At 44.3% G+C, this 21,252-nt stretch overlaps 1 protein-coding gene across 5 annotated transcripts; it reads left to right on the forward strand.

The window, feature by feature from the left end:
* The first annotated feature begins 2,308 nt into the window (after positions 1-2,308).
* nfatc4 (nuclear factor of activated T cells 4) lies at positions 2,309-21,174 on the forward strand. Of its 5 annotated transcripts, none has more exons than XM_047332015.1 (16): positions 2,309-2,326; positions 2,705-2,806; positions 5,042-5,161; positions 6,467-7,162; positions 11,979-12,145; positions 12,740-13,255; positions 13,330-13,505; positions 13,772-13,934; positions 14,126-14,226; positions 15,446-15,547; positions 16,408-16,595; positions 17,134-17,274; positions 18,188-18,243; positions 18,413-18,539; positions 19,315-20,034; positions 20,901-21,174. In XM_047332015.1, the coding sequence occupies exons 4-16, from the start codon at positions 6,967-6,969 to the stop codon at positions 20,969-20,971; spliced, it is 2,724 nt and encodes a 907-aa protein (XP_047187971.1). In that variant the 5' UTR covers positions 2,309-2,326; positions 2,705-2,806; positions 5,042-5,161; positions 6,467-6,966; the 3' UTR covers positions 20,972-21,174. The 5 variants fall into 5 exon arrangements, with proteins under 5 accessions (XP_047187971.1, XP_035489713.2, XP_047187970.1 ...); XM_035633820.2 differs by lacking the exon at positions 2,309-2,326 and adding an exon at positions 2,337-2,590; XM_047332014.1 differs by lacking the exon at positions 2,309-2,326 and adding an exon at positions 2,337-2,590 and having other exon boundaries at positions 6,470-7,162.
* The last annotated feature ends 78 nt before the right edge of the window (positions 21,175-21,252 follow it).

Here is a 21,252-nt window from a genome sequence, read left to right on the forward strand (position 1 = left end):
TGACTGGGGGCAGAGGTCATCGCTGACGTTATGGTGGATGAAATGATTGAACACAAGATTGGATGATATGGCAATTTGGTTAGATTTAACTTTACTAATGATGGGCTCATCGTATTGATGCAGCCAACACAGCAAAAAAAGAAAAAGTTTATTTAGAGGCAGCACAGCCAAACGGGCGTCCTTAGATGTGACCCCTGTGAAAGGGTGTGTGGAGCCACCGAGGTCCTCCATCACGTCCACAGGGCCCACGAGTTCCATCCTTACATCAGCGTCTGGAGGTCAGAGACACAATCGTTTAATTGTGGTCTGTTTGGTTTCATGTGTTTTGGGGCTTTTTTGTGAGATTAACAATATTCATATATTTTTTGTCTTCGAGTGCGCAAAAGCAGGCTGATTGAATCCTTTTCTTTGGACCAAACTTTCTGATTGAACGTGGGTTTAACAGTCCTGTCACGGGCCAAGGATGAGGGATTTTTGTTGTTTCAATGTCAGAGCATTCAATTTATTCATCGCTATTGGTACATTACGAGAGGTTCAAGTAATATATGACCAAAAAAAAGTGCTTCCCAAAAATATCGCTTACCCCTCCAGTAATTATAAGCAGTTGAATAAGGGGTGGGAATTAATAAGCTTTGGCTTCCTCCTGCTCCTTTTCGGACATATATGATTTATTTAGCCATAAATATTGTTTATGACACTTTATAAACATTTAGTTTGTTTTTTTTGTATGCAGTGTCACACTTGCTCTTTTATTTGAATTTGTTCAAAAGAAAGTAGGAAATGTGACTCAAGGTTCATAAGGTTTTTCTTATGTTGATGCTTTCGTGTGTAAAATTGTCTGGACACTGATCAATATATCTTAAATCGTTGATGCGATGAGAGCTGAACACTAAATCGTGGTTCCAGTGGTTGGTGTTGCTGTCATTGTTTTGATTTGGCTCAACTGCTATTTTTGTTCAGCAATGTCCTGAATGAAGTTGGGTCACAATATTTTTCGATTTTGCAGCCACATGATGAATCTACCAGACTTCTCGGGCTTTGGACAGTTTGTCCCCAAGGTTAAAACAAAACAGTGAGAAGCAGTGTTCAGTTTTTCCACACCCCACATTACTGTATCGTTCTGCCTTTTATTTAATTAAATTTGTGGCTGTTTAAAAAAAAAATATATATATATATATATATATTCCATTTCTTACAATATAAATCTCACTGCATTTAACCTTTTATTTTAATTTTATTAGACTTTAGCCTTTCAAATTGTATATATTTCATCCGTCGTTAGGCACTTTTTGTGTGCAACATTTGTTGTAGTTCCTTGCTTGTCCAGTAGGTGTCATGAAGAGAACGTGGGAAAGCACAAATGGGGGAAGTGGCGAACAGTCACAGGTGTGTTGCATACTGGAGTAACACGGTCACGTGGAGAAGACCGGACATTTGGCCATTGTTTAAATATATATAAGTCGTTTAAGTTATACAAGTTTACAACACCAGTGTAAGCCTCAGCTCTGAAATAATTCCCCTGCCCATAATGTGTCAAATGTTGTTTACTGTCTCTTTTGCTGTCGTTTGATAAAGAAACTTTGGGCGGAACCATGTCTCCTGCTATTTATTGTAACGAACCCGAATGACTTTGGGGTTGTTAGTACAGGTCTGAGGTAAGTGTTACAACCCCCCATGTCTTATCTTGGATCCTCTACAGAAGAGTATTAGGGCCAAGCATGAGGGGGAAGATTTATTTTTTTAATGAGGGGGGGGGGGGGGGGATTTTTTTATGATTCAACATTTCGAGAATAAAGTCGAAATAGCCCTGAACGACCGTGTTGTTGTTCCAGCTCAGCTGTCGCACATCCACGTTAACTAACGTTAGCAAAGCTACGCTAGCTCCGGTAACATCACGCCTCTCAAAATTCATGAACGGTTGTTTGTTTGCAATTGAACGTTATCGTGTCAGGACACACGCTGGCGTTCATGTGCAAACACTCGTTGTCATCGCATCGTTTCTTTCAGATTCAGCCTGTCAATTATAATAATAGCGCAACTTTACAACTTGGTTAGCAGTTAGCGTTAGCTTAGCAAACTGGCTAGCAAAACGCCAACATCCGGTTGGTTGGAGCTGTGGAAAAGTGCTTCCGGGTCACAATTTTCAACTTTATTCTCGAAGTAGTATTTTGTCCTTATTCTCGATATTTTGACTTTATTCTCGATATAGTTTTTCAACTTTACTGTCGACATTTTGACTTTATTCTCGAAATTTAAATGACTGCCCCTAACACACTTCCGTACTTCCGTATACTTCTATTTGGATCACCCTTTACTTGTCACTATGGTAACAACACTGTTTTTGTCGTCCATGTTTTCTGAGCCTTGTAATTGTAATTTAAAGAAATTCAGGCAGATCACTTGAAATCCACGTTTTTCTTACTACGATCACATTTGACCTGTGAAAAGGAAAGTGTGTTTATGCCTTTTAATAGTTGTTTTACAATACAAAATGCCAATTTCCCTTTTATTTTGCGGTTAGCATACTGGCGCTAGCATTAGCGCGTTAGCTAGTTAGCTATCTATGTCTAACTTGGCCTGTTCAGTTCATGTGAGCACACGCAGACTTTTTTTGATGTGTTGTTGAGTGTTTATTGAACATTGAACTTGTTTATGGGGATATGATTATGCGTTACTGATGCAAGTTTATTTTTCTTCATTGCAGTTTTCACTCTGTCTATTGAACTCCTTTTGGATTAAAGTTGATGGACGACAACTACTCTCCTCAGTCGTCAATGGAGGACTGCATAGCTGCGTCTGGGAAGCGGTGAGGGCAGAACAGTCTATATTAACAATATGAAGATCTTAACAGACAGAGTGAATGTTGATGTGATTTGAATACACCAAATAAATACATTAAAAATTGTACAGTTCCAAATCGCCACACCATGAAAACCAAGAATATGATATACACAGTAAAAAGAAAAATCTTCATACATCTTCTTTTTTTTTTTTTTACATCAAAAAGTAGGGATTATTGTGTGACTATGGAAGCAAAACAGACTCGCAGCTCTGGCACTGCGGGGCCTCCAAGTAAGAGGAGTGGCAACCAACTGGCTGCTCTGGCTCCATCAGAGGCGGCGGCGATGCGGGGCCTCTTTCTATTTGCTAAATAGAAGTCAAATGTTAATCTGCTAAACAGGACAGAATAGAGAACGACTTCTGTCTTTTCTCCTCCTCACATAAACTGGAAATCCAGCAGGTCTTCCTGTGTGTCGAGCCCATCCATCACATCGCAGCAGCCCCTTTAAACAATTCTCTCGCCGTCCAACGCTGCAGTTTCCCCCAACTCCCCCCTACTGAACTTTCCAGTTCTACAACTGCTCCTGGGCCTGAACTACTGAGGATGTGCAGTCAGTACAGACGTGTTCCTCGGAGTCAAGATCAAGTTCAACCAGTAACAGAGGGATTCGCCGGTCCTGCAATTTGAAAAACTCACGAAAACATTAAAGAAATCTCTTATTTTTTGAATAGAGATTTAGATAAAGTCAAAGGCGGCTAAATCTGAAAGTGAATCCCTTTCTCCCCATTGTGGCTCTTCATCCTGCCAAAGCCAACACTATTCACACCAAAAGATGTTTTGAAAACAGAGCGGATGAATCCGACCCCACGTTCAAGAATGGAGGAGGAAACTTAACTTTCCAAAACAATCGCATATATATATACGTATGTCTGTTCATATACAGACGAGGGGCTGTGAAAGCCAACTTTCTGTCACCTCTAACTTTCTTTGTTTTCATTTCTCTCTGACCTATCCCATAATAGGCTGCAGATGCTGCGACGAACATGTGTTATTTGTCAGACGACTGCGATTTTTGAAATGTTTAAATATCAAAATGGTGATTTTAATCCAAAATGTCGAAAGCAGCAGCACAGGAATCACTCTTCACCTGAGTAATGTGGCATTTATGAGACGAAATATGATCGCTTTATTTAAAAAAAAATTTCTTTAGTTGTTTGACATAAAATGCACGTGGCGGTAAATTGAAGGTTCAGCTGGAGGTGATAGGGCAGAGGGGACAAAGAAAGCTGAGACTCAGACTGTAAACCAGGCGGCAATGTACATTTTTGTTTTCTGTCAAACAACAAAACTGAAGAAAAGTTTTAGCCATTTTCCAATTTATTTTTCTTTTTTTGTTTTGTCTTTTTCTCCCCCTTCCAAATTACTTGAAAAAGCTAAAAGGGTCGAACGAGGAATCATAGAGCCAAGATGGCGGCGCACATGAGTGCAGCGGCTCTTTCTTTTCCAGGCTTTTTTGAGTGTTCTCTGATGTGCGAAGGCTTTGTGCTTTGCCAAGCAGGGGACATCTGCAGCTGTCAGGAATTGATCAAACCATGGAACTATGGCACTTTATATCCATTTGTTTTGTCTCATATTGCTCTTATCTCTGTGATGTATTGTAGTGTAGTGTTATTTTTTCAACTTTATCATTTTAGATCTTAATGCGCCTTCCAGGTCACGGGCACAGTTCCTGTAATCTCCACTGGCTCATTCTCGTTTTCATCCAATCATAACCAGACACACACTTCTCTTGAAGCGAGCGTCGTGGCCCGTCAAAACCACAGTCAAATAAACGTCCACTCATAGTTCACTCAGCAAAAACGAGTGACCTGTGAGTGACCTCTCTCATCTCTGGGGAGTTTCAGAAGGTAACAAGATTTTTCAGATGTTAGCAACTCGAGAGCCGTCGTTGGAAGGGTGCTGGAGACGTTCGAAGATCCGACACTGATACCTTCAGTTTGGACGTGGTCTTGGACGTGAATTCGTGGGGTAATAATCAAAGCCAATAGCAAACTAAAGAGCAGCTGGCCGCCGCCCAAAAACGAAAAAAACTCCTTTTAAACCACTGGTATATAATAATTCGAACACAATTCACCCACTGAATATGTTATAATCTTCTAATGTCATTGTGGGATTTATTGATGGTGGTGACGGGTTTGGGCCTGAAGAATCTTGCATCAGTCCTGTTGGTAGCACTTTTTTTTCCCTCTCCCCAACCAGACATGCAACATCTTGAGATGAGTCCCAGACCCGAGGCCTAACCACACAACCCCAGGAGGACGACGGGGAGAGCGAAACAAGCCCCCAGTTACTCGCCAGTATATCATGTGCCGGACGATTGTGAGAACCAGAGGAGGGCGAGGAAGGAGGATAGAGGGAAGAGGAGGGGTCGGAGGAGGAGGAGGAGGAGGAGGAGGAGGAGGAGGAGGAGGAGGAGGAGGAATTAGGAGAGAGACAGAGAGAGAGAGTGTGTTTATTGAAGTTTTTCGTCTCCTAACTCAGACAGAGAGCAGACTGCAGAGGATAATGAGAAACAGATCTGTGGTGGGGAGAGAGAGAAAAGAGGGGAGGGGAGACTGGAGAGAAGGAGGGACGAGGAGGAGTCGGTGGGGAGATGAGAGGAGGGAGGAGGAGTGGGGTTAAAAAAGGGAAGAAAAAAAGAGGAAAGGGGAGGAGAGGGAGCAGTGACAGCCCAAAAAAGGGGGGTAATGTGTTCATCACCACAGGAAATAGGCCCTTCTTATATGCAAGTAACTGACAGTAAGCGTCACAGCCCTGGTGGCCCTGCGGACGGACCGGCCTACAACGGAGACGGCATGAGTCCTTCTCATGAGTCCTGCTCATGAGTCCTTCTCATGAGTCCTGCTCATGGTTGGGGGAACAATAATATACATGTATAGTTTTGGGAAAACCCCAAATGTGTGAAACAATTATTGATTCTGAGGATGACGTGAAGACAAATCCATAGGAAATTTAATGTTTGGATGCTGTGGAATAAGAGAGAACAGAAGTTTAAATTAAGTAAATGTTAAGTGAGTTTGGCTAAAAGAGAAACCTCCAGAGTGAGCGAGGAGGGGGCAGAGGAGGGAGAGGAGAGAGAGAGGGAGGAGGAGGGGGCGAGAGGAGGGAGAGAGAGAGGGAGGAGGAGGGGGGAGGGAGAGGAGAGAGAGAGGGAGGAGGAGGGGGCGAGAGGAGAGAGAGGGAGGAGGAGGAGGGGGGAGGGAGAGGAGAGAGAGAGGGAGGAGGAGGGGGCGAGAGGAGTGAGAGGGAGGAGGAGGAGGGGGCAGAGGAGGGAGAGGAGAGAGAGGGAGGAGGAGGAGGGGGGAGGGAGAGGGAGGAGGAGGGGGCAGAGGAGGGAGAGGAGAGAGAGGGAGGAGGAGGAGGGGGCCAGAGGAGAGAGGGAGGAGGAGGAGCAGGAGGGGGCGAGAGGAGAGAGAGAGGGAGAGGAGGGAGAGAGGAAGGAGGAGGGGGCGAGAGGAGGGAGGGTGGCGGTCATGACTGACAGGCAGAACATCCTATGGGGAAAGAGTAACGGACCAACTGGAGCTGGGAAACCCACCCAGAGGCAATTAAGGGTAAAGGACGACAAAAATATTTGATAAACTTTTTCTCTCCCCCCTCCATCCCCCTCCCTCTGTCTCGAAGAAGAGGGACACGCTACAGGGACGATGACGATGATGATGATGATGGCGATGGAGCTGGAAGGAAGGAGGCGACTTTATCTGGGAGTCATGTCGTTTCGGGAAAAGACTGTGATATCTCCCGAGCTGAGGATTTGATTTTGGACCGCAAGGCATCAAGTGTGGAGCGGGGAAGGAGGAGGAGGAGGAGGGGGGAGAAGAAGAAAGAAAAAGAAAAGTTGCAAAGATCCGATCACGTCAAGCAGATCGTGTGGAAGCAGCGTGGAGAAGTTGCCGGAGTTTGACACGGACGAAACCCTCCAAGGCGCGGAGACGTACTGCGCAATGCGCCGCGCGTAAAGACAAGGACTTTGGATAAAAGCTCTTTTTTCTCTCTCTTTTCTTCAAGAGACACAGAAGTCGCAGGGGTTGATAAGCGGGAGATAAGGGTGTAGATCCCCCCCCCCCCCCCCCCCCCCCGTGTGTCTGCGTCTCTGCGTCTCTGTCCCCTGCTGCCGGAGGGCGATGGGGGCCGCGCCGGGCTCGGGCTGGGAGGAGGGCGAGTTCGAGTTCAAGCTGGTGTTCGAGGAGGAGCCGCCGCCGCGGCCGAGCCAGGGGCCGTCGCCGGTGCGCACAGCCGAGCCGGAGAGCTCCGGTGCCGCGGAGGACCGCGAGGGCGCCCTGCTGCGCCTGGAGCCGGCCAGCGGCAACAGCAGCCTGGGTCAGACGCGCCTCTCGGATTGGATGAATGTGTCTTGACGTGAAGCTCTCGAGTGACCGGGCGATGAAACTTCTGCGTGACTGTGTGTTGCAACGAGGGGCCTTCGTCCGCGTGTGTGTGTGCGTGCGTGTGTTTGTGTGTCTGAACTTGCATGTGTGTATGTGTGTGTGTGTGTGTGCGTGCGTGCGTGTGAACTTGCATGTGTTCTGTGCGTGCGTGTGTGTGTGTTAGTGTGTTTGAGAACTTGCATGTGTTCTGTGCGTGCCTCTTACTGCAAGAATGTGAGCACAAGTATATTTTTATTGTGTGTTTGTTTTGTGTGTGTGTGTGTGTGTGTGTGTGTGTTTATGCAATTTGCCCTGTGCACATTACTTTTTCCTTGTTAGTGCATTTGTGTGTGTGTGTGTGTGTGTGTGTGTGTGTGTGTGTGTGTGTTCGGCACCAAACGCAATGTGTTTCTAATCAGCTGTGCGTGTGAGTAGAGTTAACAGTTGCCATCTGGGTAGGAACCTCAACCTCTGTGTACTGAACCTCCATCTCCCATATTTTTCACTACGCGCACACACACACACACACACACACACACACACACACCTCATGTCCTCACGTCCACCCTCTCGTTTGTTTCCCACCCTCACTGGCATACAAGTTGTATCACCACACCCAAGGCATGAAACTGAATTGCAGGAGGAAGGAGAGCGTTCCCTCACCCTGGGTGATTCAGTTTTTCACTTGTCAGATCATAAACCTTCACAAACGTTGATCCGAGTCTCGTGGCATCTCCCCCCACAAACACTGTGACACCACACCTGATATTAGATGGTACGTCCCCGGGCCTATATTCTCCACATCTATCGGAATAACATGCAAACGAAATATAGCAATGAGGACTTGACCACCTTGGTTATTGGCTGCATGTGTGAGCAGTTAAACTAAACTATAACTTTTAGAAGCCTGGAAGGATATATAGAAATATTCTGGATTTTATAATAATCCCACTTTTTCTTTCGTGAAATCTAAAAAATCTGCATGCAAATCACTGGAATCAAATTTTTGTCCGAGGCAGCATGAGGCCAGGGATTGTGGCTCGAAAAAACACCCACTTGGCAACAACGCTCCGACTTAATGAAGGTTAATTTATAGCAGAAACACCCAATTTTAAAACAACAGTAACAAAAGCAAAATGTGTTTCATGTCACGGTTAGATACGCAATCGTCTTTGTAAGGTCGGCGTTGGCCCGAGAGACAGATTCAACAGTAATGAAGGAGAAATAAAAACTCAGGACACAGAGACTTCAAACTGTGTTCATCATCACCAGCTGTCTGGTAAACTTTGGTAGGAGCATTTCTAAGATTTAAAAAATTTGATTTTGTCCTCCATCCGTACGTGAGATGACTGAATTTCAGCAAGTCAAACTTTTTGTCTACCACTAGTCTCCTAAAGACTAAGGACACAGAATAAACAACACATTGGACTTGAGAGACTTCTCCACGTGTCACGTGATCAGAGCTGCAACAGCGAATCGATTGATCGATGAGTAACTCGATTAGTCGACCACTAAATTAATCGCCAACTGTGTTGATAATCGATTCATCGGTTCGTTCAAGACGTTTTTATGATACAAAAAGTCAAAATCCTCTGATTTCAGCTACTTGAATGTGAATATTTCCTGGTTTCTTTGTGCCTTTATGACAGTAAACTGATTATCTTTGGTGTGTGGACAAAGCAAAACATCATCTTGGGGGTTTGGGGAAACATGATCAACATTTTTCACCATTTTATGACATTTTACGGACCAAACAACTGATCAATTAATGGAGAAAAAAAAATATACAGATTAATCGATAATGAAAATAATTAGTTAGTTGCATCCCTACGTGAGATGTGTTTAAGAAAGCAAAGAAACAAACAAAAAAAAAACGTGCCAATCCTCTGCTGGTCTGTATTTGAACGTGTAAATGATCTTAAAGGGGCAGTCAGCGATTCTGAAGCGATACACGTTTTGTAAAAAAAATCAGCAAATATTTTCTCACCGTTCGTTAGCTGTCGCTGTTGTGTGTGCGCCAGAAATAAATCGGGGGTTTTATGGCGGCAGCCCAGGCTCCGTAAAACAAAAAAAAATAGTGCTCACTGCCCCTTTAACAGGAAAGACTGAAGAATAGATGAAATTAGCTATTAATACACAATATTTCTTTTTCCTGATTGTTGAGCTTGTGAATCATCTCACCACAGCTCATCAGATTTATCCCTCGAGCACTCGAGGGGTCCTGACCTCCAGGTCAATCTGCTTCCATCACTGCAATCAACATCTGCATTTTTACTTATTCAGAAAGAAAACACAAACATCTGAAAATCATTTGGCAAGGTTTTATAAAAACTTGATGGATTTCACCGTGATGCATCTCAACTTGTAAACACACAATCTTCTGTGTAAAATTGTACGTTTCCGTCACTGTTTAGTTTTGAATCTTTGACAAATGACGCAAACTTAGTTTTTTGTTTTTATCTTTTCTTGCGACGTGTGGCTTCTTACACCTCCTGCATAATGTTCAAACTATTTGTTTGTATTAATAATACTGTATATACGTGCAAACGTAACTACAACAGAAAAAGTCAGCAACTTCTAATTATCGCTCGTTCGACGAATGTCAAGATGAGGCGTCCCACTACTGTATGATTAATCGTAGCCAGCAGCAGAATTAAAAGCTGCTTCGAAGCTGAAGATCATTTCTTTTTTTTTACCGACCGGTTTTTATGACATGGACACACTCCTCAATTTCATTATAGAACCCTGTAGTGTCATATGGGGATGTAGATAATCAGATTATGCCCATTTCAAAATGCCTCAGATTCATTTTTCCTCCCTCCGTGGGGGTTGGCAACCATTGACTGGAACATCTCTCTCTCTCTTGTTCTGATTTTTTTGAGGTTCAACTCAGGACACACAATAAAATATTACCGTGCACTCGATTTGTTCGACTTTAGATGAGATTTTATTGTGCTCAGCGAGTGTTTAGGTAACTTGTCTTGGCTCCAACCCCGCTGGTCGGTGTACACACTGGTCTAAAATCTTGGTTTTTCGAGTGAAAAGCCGTCCACCAGCGGAGGAGTGGCCTCGGCGCTGCAGCTTTAATCACTTGGAAATATTCTTTGTTGCCAGGAAACATTTGAAGAGGGTTTTTTTTTCACAACCAACTCTTAATTTGCTGGCAGTTGCTATTGTGTGTCCGCGTTGCCCCAAATTTTTTTTGCCGGCATGGGCCTGCCGCCATGCGCTGCAGCGCAACAATGACCAATTTGGAGCCTCGCTCATTACAGGGTAAACTACCGTTTGGCTCCGTGTGGAGGCCGACCGCACGACGCTGGGGAAGTGTTGTGGCGAGGACGCTGGTTTCCAGCGGTTGTGGTTATTTGGTTGTTTGCAATCCATGAACTTTTTGTTGAGAAAGTTGAAAGGGAACCTAGAGAAGCCCCCAAATCATCTTCATCACTGTCCAGTGAAGAGCAGCAGGGGTTGGCTTTGCGAGATTTGACACAGATGTAAACTTCATGATTTGGTTAGGATTGAAATTTTTGAAGTGATTTGGCACATTTACTTTGATGTGAGTCAAGGTTTTTATACATCAGAATGAACTCTTTGAGATCATACGAAGCACAAAAGCTCCCCCTTAATAAGAATGTAAGGTTTGTCCTCTCTGGGCTCCGGTAGAAACATTGAGGTGCGACTTGGCGTCTGTACATACAATGTTCATGTACACGGCTCGTTCTGAGGCGATAAGAACAAAAGTATACTTAGTTTCAGGTGATAATAAACTGATGAAAATATTTTTATGAATATGACATTTGATATCTGTCCATAGATCCCACTAAATCCTTCACACTGGTCCTTTAATATCCATATCATTCAAAATATGGCATCATAACCTAATGTTATTTATTCAACATTTTTGTTGTTTGTAATAATCAAATGAGAAATGCAGTGTGAATTTGTAGTGGTGCTGTTAGGCAGACTTTATAACCTTTTGACAGAAGGCTAACGGTTTCCCCCGTTTCCAGCCTTTGTGCTAAGCTAAGCTAACCGGCTTCTGGCTCTGGCGTCATATTCACATTAAAGTGACAACAATGAAACACTTCCTGCTTTTTTCCACTTGGTAACAATTACTGACTATAAAAAAGTCAGACTATAAAGTAAAATGAATGTGTAGATTACGCAAAAATGTAGCTTTACTTTCCACAAATTTGTGTTTACAATATTTTTTGATTGATATCTAAGGAGTCTTTTTGAAAGTGCCACATATAAAAGAACAAAGAACAGCCGGTTTTCCAGGACTAACTGTCATCGCATGGTTGTGGAAAAAGATCAGTGCGAGGTCACATGACCCCCAGAACCCACAACATGTGATATGAAATGAAGGGTGTTTGAAGAAGGAAAATTTGAGGGGTTTTTTTTCTTCTCTTACGGTAAAGCAGCCAGAAAATAAATAGCTGCCTTGTGGAAGTAAAGGTGAATATTAGGGTATTACAATTTACACTTTTTGTTAGCGGCCTTTGAATATTTATTTATTTATAATTTTTTGTGAATTACACCAAGATCTGTCCACAGATATTATACAAATCAGAAACTGCCCTCCAGTATATTCAGTCTGCTCTCTGAACCTGAACTGTTCCCTCTCTTCATTTTCTAAATCATATATATATATAAACATATATATATATATGTATACACACACACACACACACACACACACAGCCAGTGTTGGTGTTGTCCATGTTTCCTCAAATTCAACTGTCGTTTTCTTTGTTCATTATTTTCAGTAACAGACAACCACTCGGCTTCCTCTCATGCAGTTCACCCAATCTGCATCCCCAGCCCGCCTCCCTCGGCCAGTCAGCGGGCCGGGATGCATTCCCCGCCTCCGAGAAGGGCCCAGGTCAGGGAGTTCAGCGGGACCTACGAGAGCCTGCCAGCGCGCTCTGTGCAGGTGAGACAACCTGTTCACACACCCTGTTATACTCAAACTGTTTGAACGTAAAACCACTTTATAGTTTTGCTTGAAATGTGCAGCTGTTCAGTGGCTTCATCATGCAGCAGCAGTTCCTGTTCCCAGTCGCATTAATTCATGATCATAATTTAAATGATTTAAAGTATTGAGGCAGCTAAATGCCGGCTGATAGAATGTCCCTTTTACTTTTTGTTTAGACCACTGACAATGAACTGTGACAGATCTGCAACTATTGATGTCTTTCGTTTGCCGTTCGTTGGTTTCTTTAGTCTATGTTAGAAAACAGTAAATCATGTCTTGCACAATGTTCAAGAGCCCGAGGTGACGTTTAATGCCTTTTTTTTTCCAAACGACCGTCCAAATCCAAAAGGTTCAAGTAATGAAATACAGGAAAGAAGTAAAATCCTTAATCCGAGAAGCTGGGAAAAAAGCTGAAATATTTAGCATTTTGGCTTGATGGATAATTTGGACAATTATGTGATGATTAAATCTTTTGTCATTTCCTGTCTTTTGATTGAGAGACGACACTAGGAGAATAAAGTATTCCCTCCCTCGCTCTGATCTTCCGTTCAGGTTTCAGAGTCTCGTGTGGTCGAGTGTCCAAGCATCCAGATAACCACCATCTCCCCGGAAGACGACGCAGCACCCACCATTTCCAGCTACTGGGACATGGGTGGCGGCGGCGGTGGGTGGGACCGAGAACGCCTCTACCTCCCCCTGCTGGACCCCTTTTCCTACCGTGAAAGATGCCCGGGCTCCCTCAGCCCCAGCCCCGCCTCCAGCCCCTCCTCCCGCGGCTGGCTCAGCCCCGCCTCCAGCTGCGACTCCCTGCTGGTCGAGGAGGACGAGCTCAACGAGGCCGCCATCAATTTGGGGCTCTCGCCGTCGTCAAGGCCCACTTCCCCCGGGGGTAAAAAGCGCAGAAACTCCCCTCTGGCCTCCCCCTGCACCTCGCGGAGGGGCAGTTACTCAGAGGAACTGCAGGGTTACAACCTGGAGGGCGGAGACTCCAACCCTCAGTCGCAAGCTCCGCCCGGCAGCTGTGAGCTCAGCATCCCGCAGAAAACCAGGAAGACGTCATTGGAGCAGGTAAAGACGCCCGTTTGGTTTTTGTGGCGAAGTATGTCAATTGCGGCGGTGAACGTCACTGTTTTGTCGTCCAGCTGTCGTCCAGGGAGGTGGATCAGGAGCAGGCTCCGGGCCACAGCTCCCCCTGCCCGCCGCCAGAGAGCCAGCAGACCAGGAGAGAGCCCCCTCCGCTGGGCATGGACTACCTCTCTGTGCCCCCTGCCCTGGCCTGGGGCCGGACCCGGGCCAGTGCCCACAGCCCTCTGTTCAGGTGAGGACACGCGTAGGCAACATCTACTCTACTGGTACGACAAAGATTTATATTCATTCAACCAAATGATAAGACAGATTTCAAAAGCTGATCCTTTCACTGACAGCGTGCTGTGTCACGCACCTGTCATGTTTGCATGTGTAAATTACATGTAAATCTCATTTATTCCTCCACGAAATAGTTATTCACATGCGTCTGCTGTGCCTCTCAGCACTCACCGAGTAAAAAAAAAACCCTCGGTCTAATAATTGTCCAACCCGACGCAGGTCCAACGCGCTGCCGCCACTCGACTGGCCGCTGCCGTCCCAGTTCGACCAGTACGAGCTGCGCATCGACGTGCAGCCGCGCCCACACCACAGAGCCCACTACGAGACCGAGGGCAGCAGAGGAGCCGTCAAGGCTGCGCCGGCGGGACATCCTGTCGTCAAGGTGAAGCGCAAACCTTGCAGTAACACACGGGACAGAGAAACAAAATTACATTCACTTTAATTTCAAATCAAGCTTACTTATAAATAATTCTGGAACCAAAAGTCTTCACACGGAGGTTGCGGCTCACTGCTGTTGACCTCCTCATGCCGGTCGGATCTTAAACCTCTGACACTGAGTCTCTCTCCTCACAGCTGTGTGGATACACGGAGAGGAAACCGCTCTCTCTGCAGGTTTTCGTTGGAACAGCTGACGACAGATCCATCCGGCCGCATCCTTTCTATCAGATACACAGGTACTGAATCGCTTTTCAGCAAGTCAAACTTCTTTCCGAGTGTCCCTCTGTCGAGACACAACATAGTGTATATCAACGGGACGCATCGTGTGATCACTGTGGCTGCATCTACCACCAGCTGCTTTTTGTGCTGTTTGAGTTGGATGCTTTTTTTGCAGCAGTCATTGTCAGTGTCAGAAGAAAAGCATCAAGAGTTTGTTAGATTCTTCTTCTCATCTTGTATCTTGGGGCATCTGTGAGATATTCTGTGAGCATCAACAGGATGTAATTAGTTTGTATTTGAAAATATTCAACGGATCTGGACAGTTCCGTTTCCAATGTGGATGTAATTTGGCTTTGGAGGAATTTGGATGTCTCTTTACTGGATTCAATCAAATGTAGCAACAATAAATAAAATAGCAGAATAGCAGTGCATATCACCCGGGCGCGAACATGGTCACCTTGAGCAGCAGGCCCTGGTTCGACTCCCGAGTGGTTGGACCCTTAACCGCGTGTCTCTCACCTTGTTTCCTGTCTCTCCTTCAAAATTTCACAATACACATACATAAGTTTAAGGGCTGCAGCTATTGATTAAGTTAAAGGGGCAGTAAGCGATTTTTAATCCTGATACACTTCTGGTAAAATTCAGCAAATATTTCCTTGCGGTCAACTAGCTGTCCGTTCTGTGTGTGCGCTGAAAAAAGATCCATGTTTTTTCGGCTCAGTCCTGGCTCTGTAAATCGAAAACAAAAGAAATGGGCACAGTTTGTAAATATCACTTGCACCACGCCTTAAGGGACTAGCTGGTGCTAGAGACAACCTTTCTCCAAAATAGCTCACTGCCCCTTTAAGAGACGTGCTGGCGTCAACCGCTACGGTTTTAGCGTGTCCGAGTCCCATACCCAAGGTCGCGGGTTTGAACCCCAATCACTGCGTTCAGAAAATCAACATTGAACAATCTTTCTCCAAAATAGCTTAATGCCCCTTTGATTAAAGATTAATCTATCAGTTATTTTTTATCTATAAAATATGTGGGGGGAAAAAAGGCCATCACACTTCCCAGACCCCAAAGAGACAAGTTTGTTTTGTTGTAAAACCAGCAGCTACAGTCGAGGGGCTTTAACCATCACATGATCACCGGCCTCGACCATCTCAGGGCTGCGATTCGTGGATTTAAAAACAACAACCATCAACCTGTAACTGGAGGCGTGTGACGTTTAGCCTGTTTCTGTCCCGGCAGGGTGACGGGGAAGATGGTGGGCACTGCCAGTCATGAGAGCGTTCAGGCCGGGACCAAGCTGCTGGACATCCCCCTCAACCCAGAGAACAACATGACTGCACTGTGAGTAAATGTTTCCTCCACATGCCCACAAATTAAGTTCTTCTCTTTTTTATAATCCAATTTCCAAAGCAATTTTTTAAGGCCAGTACAGCACACTATATGTTTGAGGCTAATTATTCAGATTCCTTTTTACTGGGCCAGTGTGGCTTAACGTCAACCGCTTAGCCATGGTGGAAAGTACAATTTTGCATTTTCTGCAACTTTATACTTGTACTCCACCTCATTTTAAGCGAAAACATTATGTTTTTTAACCCCACAATGTTTTATTTGACATGTTGAGCCCTTTGTAGATTAAGACTCTAATATTTGGATTTTGTAAGATTTTTCATAAAAAGAACAGATGTTATATATGTATTAAGACCGTAAGATTGTTTGACATTAATTAACACAATGTGGTTTGTTAGCTGCTCAAGTAAAGAATGGTTTTCTCTCTAAATTTCCCAGATTTCTTTTGTTTAAAATAATTGCAATTATTAAAAATTTTATATCAGGGAAAAAAATCCAAAATATGAATATACATTTATGTATCAGCACCATTCTTTCTCCTTCTGTCCTTCTTATCTCTCCCATTAATCATCTCATGACCCCTCAGATTTATGCTGTGACCCTTGGAGGGGCCCAATCGGCCAAACTGCTCACACACTGATCACGCATCGATGTTAACCATCAAATAATGTCAGATATAATAATATATGACATTTTATCTCACAACAATTCCTTGACAGTTCAAGTTGAAAAATAAAACTGAGTAGTGTTTTCTTCCACCGCTCCTGCCGATAACCAGCGTGCAAAGTACCAAACCTCGACCGAGCGGCGGAGCCTTCCCTGGATAAATGTAAATGTAAACTCTTCTGTCGTAGCATCGACTGCGCCGGGATCCTGAAGCTGAGGAACTCGGACATCGAGCTGAGAAAAGGGGAAACGGACGTCGGCAGGAAGAACACGCGCGTTCGCTTGGTGTTTCGTACCCACCTCCCTCTGGCGCCCCCTGTGGCGCCGCCTGGCCGGGTCCTGGCTCTGCAGGCTGCCTCGCTGCCCATCGAATGCTGTGAGTCGATGGTCACATGTTCGTTTTTCAACTTTCGTACAATCTTGACATTTTTATACATTGTTAGAAAGCTTTCCTGATTCTGTCTGTGTAAAACATTTTAGGATTCTCATGTCACTGCATTCACCGTTGATACAGAATTGGTTATGGCTGCAGAAAGTTTTCCACAGGAGAGACACTATTGGAGGCCTCATATTCCAATTTTTATACGAAAAAAATGTCTTCAATATTCTTTTTCCATGTTTTTATGCCCCTGAAAACTTGGTTCAGTATCTCATATACTCATTCTGACTTTTTGGTTGTACATTTTAAGTGTTGATTTTCAAAGCAACACCAGAGATGTGACTGACCTCTAAATGTTTGAAGAACAGCAACCTCTTTTATTTTGGCTACATTTTTTTTCAGTCGAGGGGAGCAACAAAACAAATAGTCGAGCAATTGTTTCCGTTCTACTGCAAACAGGCTGTAGATTATGATGATATTTACCGGTACTGAAGATGTTTAATTTGCCAGATTCTTTTCTCCCTCCCTCCCTCAGCCCAGCGTTCGGCCCAGGAGCTGCCCGTCATCGAGTCCGTCAGTCTCACTTCCTGCTGTGTGGAGGGCGGAGAGGAACTTCTGCTGAGTGGCACCAACTTCCTGCCGATCTCCAGGGTTCTTTTCATGGAGAGGGGGACAGGTAAATGTCCGCAGGGGGGGACGCGTGAACAACTTCCGATGCTGCTCTTAATTGAAGGTAGCCAGTATTTAGATGAGGACAATAATGTGGTTGTGAATGTGGAATTTCTAAAGCGATAAATACGATTAGAGTTCAGAAACTGTCTTAACAAGCATTTAAATTAATTTCAGTAAGGGAGAAAAAGTAAGTAATTCAAGAAGCAAAGTCATTCAATGAAAAAAAACAACAGGATGAATAATAGTTGTTCTATTTATTATCTTTGAATAGACGAGTAGTGTAGTTTGGGATCAATAGTGTCTGCATCAGATTTTTTAAATAAATACACGACGTGGGAAAATGTTTAAACTGTGTGTGTGACATATTCTGGAACTATGTTTAACTCATTCAAAGTTGACGAAAAACATTGGTTCTTTGTTGCCAGGTGATTATACATATATGAACACATGGTTATGGACAATATGTTCAATTTTCCCACTGTAGCTCTAAACAAATATTGAAGTTTCAGGAACGGGAAGAGGAGTGAGTTTTACAAACAATATTTAATCTGGTAGATAATAGTCATGTTGGAAAAATAAAAAACCTCCTACGTACTGTATATTTGCAGTCAAAAATCAGAAGCCTCATTTCCTAGGCCTCCAGTTTAAAAAAATGATGAATTGAGGTTAAGATTTGAATCATTTGTCAGAGGAAACTGATTTAAAAGCAAAAGCAACCGAAGCTTTGACGTCAGACATTAACTGTGATCTAGTGAGAGCAAGTAAATGATATTCATTAGACGGACTGTGGGTTTGTTTAAGTGTGTGTGTGTACGTGTGTGTACGTGTTTGTTTGTGTGTTTGTGTGTGTGTGTGTGTGTGTGTGTAAGCGTGCATCTGGTTTACACTTTATTCTACCGTATGTTCTTATCTATCAGATGGTAAATTGCAGTGGGAGGAGGAGGCTCATGTCGACCGTGACAACAGCAACGAGGTAAATTCGTGTAATGTGTAAAAAAAAAAAAGAAGAAGAAAACTACAGAACTTTTTAAGCTCCAGTTTGAAATGAACAGATGGAGCTAAAAGCTTCTGATGAACGTGTTTCCGGTCGTGCCCTGTGTCGTGTCCACACCCTCTTTTCTTTTCTTTTTTTTACCTCGTAGTGTTTGTTGTGCGTGAGAGTTCCCGCCTACAGCGACCTGTCCGTCAGTCGGCCCGTGTCGGTCAGCCTGTACGTCTCCAACGGGAAGAGGAAGAGAAGCAGCACTCACTGCTTCAAGTATCTGCCCAGTGAGTTTCCTCCCTTCTCACCTGATTCTGCTCGCAGCTCATGTGTCATGGTGGATTTCAGATTTGGGAGACAAAGTCGAAAGGTTGATTTTCCTCCTGTGGTGACAGAACCATCTCTGACCTTTAGACACCTGAACAGTATGATTTTTTTATGTACATTCACAGGAATTAGTGATGAATTTACTCACGTATTGACATGTAACATCAAATATATTGTTATGTAAATACAATACATTATAACATGCATATTTATTTATTTATTTTAGAATATACCGTTTTTTAAGTTTATTTCTTATAATTGCACTTCCTGAACTGTACCTCAATATTTTCTGGGTACCGTTGCAATTGTTCAAAGCATCCAAACGTGAAATGTGAAACTTGGACAGATGTGATGATCACTGTGTTCAATATTAATTTGATTTAATCGTAATTGTAGAGCATATTTTGTCAAACTAAAAAATGGTACATGTTCATATTCCCAAAACGAAGGTATTAACAAAAAGTAAGCACGTTATGAGGAATCATATTTGCAGTCATGTTAAGAAACTAAAACAAATGACAGCCTTAATTCTGTGAGGAAATATTTTCTCATTTTCATTAGATTCATAGAAATGTTTCGAAATCTGTTCCTCTCTGGAATATCTCAATCCAACATTTATTTACAGAATACTCGGCTTACTCTTTTTTTTTTATTAATGAGAAAAAATATATAAACAATATTAAATTTTACTAAAACTCAATGTAAACACATATTGTTTTCTGTTTTTCCCCGGAGTAATGTTTAAAGAGGAGGACCCTCTGCTGCCCCGGCCCTCTGTGCTGCCACTGGACAGGGGGACCGTGTGTTCTGTCGAGGGCCAGCTCAGGATGGACGGGGGCTTCCACGTGAGGGCCGACACTGGGGCCGATGATCAAGGTCTGGGCTTCCACTTGCCCCCCTACCCATCCACCTACTCTCCTCCCTGCCCCATGAGCTACCACGAGGAGTACTGCTCTAAGCCCGATGGCGCGCTGGAGGAGCCCGGTGGATCCAGGGCGGCGCTCTCCGAGCGTCACCCCAGCTTCGAGAACCTGGAGCTGGGCTTCACCGAGCTCCTTCCCCCCCTGTACCCCCGCGGGCCACAGCCGCCCTCCCCTTCTCCTTCCCCGTGGCTGGACTCACCCTACCTGTCCTCCTCACCCTCTCCCTCCCACTCCTCCTCTCTCAGCCCGTTCCCAGCCAGCAGTCCTATCTCAACCTCCCCTCTGCCTCACATCGCCACCTCCCCTTACCCCCAGTACTCCGCTTATCCTCAGGAGATGTGTCCCTCCCCTCCCTCCAACCCCAGTCCCTATCAGGACATGTACCCGGCGCCTTACTCCCATTACGACGGCTGGGATCCCCAGGGCCGGGTGGTGGGGATGGGACACGGTGGAGAGAGGGATGCCAAGATCCAGGAGTGCCCCCTGGAGTTTACCAGCTCAATGTCTATGCACCACATTACCTTTGAAGAAGGTGAGTAACAGTTACGGACCTCCGTGTTGAGGAGTGTGTCTGCGTGTTTCTGCGTGGGTGCTATGTATGGATACGTGGGATACGTGAGTGTGTAGATTGGTGAGATTGTAAAAAGTTTGATGACAGAAAAAATGGCTGAACTAATGGTTACAGTTTGTGCAAAAGCTTTTTATTCTAATTTGGTTTTCCGCCGTTATTTTGTAGTTGGCAGTCTAGAGAAGGGGAACAAGGGTCTGACATGCAGCAGACGTCACAAAGGTCCTGAAATCTGGGCAACGGTGTCATAGTGAAAAAACTGTGTTGTTTTTTTTACATCAACACATAATATAAACAACTGTTTTTGATAAACAATCTGTGTTATGGATAAACAGTTTCTACGTTACCAAGAGAGTAGATGAGGTAAATACTATCAGCTCATATTATCTTGACCCTTTGTGGCGAACTCTAAAAGATTCATGCTCGTACGGCCAAGTGATGAAGAACTGTGAGTTGTGAACTAGGCTGCAAAACATTTCATCTGCAGAGTTTCAGGCCAGAATAACATCATTTAACTGTTTCCCTTGTGTTATGTTAGTGTCTTAGATTTATTTATATGTATCTACGATTGTCTTGATCTGAAAATGTTGCCTTAATATTTGTATCAGGGCATCATAGCGAAGAGATGGATGTAGGAAAAGTGTTTCAGATGCTGCTTTCCAGCTTTCCAAATAAATGAGTATAAAATTACTTGGTTATTACTTACAGGTTTATTACCCTTTTGTCGTAGCGCTGCGCGAGTTTCTGCAGGTACGAGTGACAGTGAGTGCATCAGGTGGACAGGCGGGTGGAAGGGCTTCACTGACTTATTCTCTCTCCTCCCGCCACAGTGTCGGAGTTCATCGGCGAGGACATCCAGTCCTACCAGTCGGCCTCGCAGATGGACAACCAGCCCAACTGAGCGAGCCGATGACCAGCAGCAATTGAAATCCTCTCTATGCACTCGGTGTTCGGATGCGTCGCTCCGGTCGCGCGTGGCGCCGACAGGGGAACTTGGATCACCAGGACGCCGTTGTAATTATGACCACATGCCGCTGTTACAGTTTTATAAAGGGAAACTAATGTTTTTTGACATGTTTTCATTATAAATTATACAAGAAAGTGTTTTGGATTTATGTGTTTTTTTATTGTGACGAAACAAACAAGGCGCTCAGACAAGGTGAATCTAGTGACTGAGGGGAA

The sequence above is a fragment of the Scophthalmus maximus genome, chromosome 5 (genome assembly GCF_022379125.1).
Source record: "Scophthalmus maximus strain ysfricsl-2021 chromosome 5, ASM2237912v1, whole genome shotgun sequence".
NCBI classification, from domain to species: Eukaryota; Metazoa; Chordata; class Actinopteri; order Pleuronectiformes; family Scophthalmidae; genus Scophthalmus; species Scophthalmus maximus.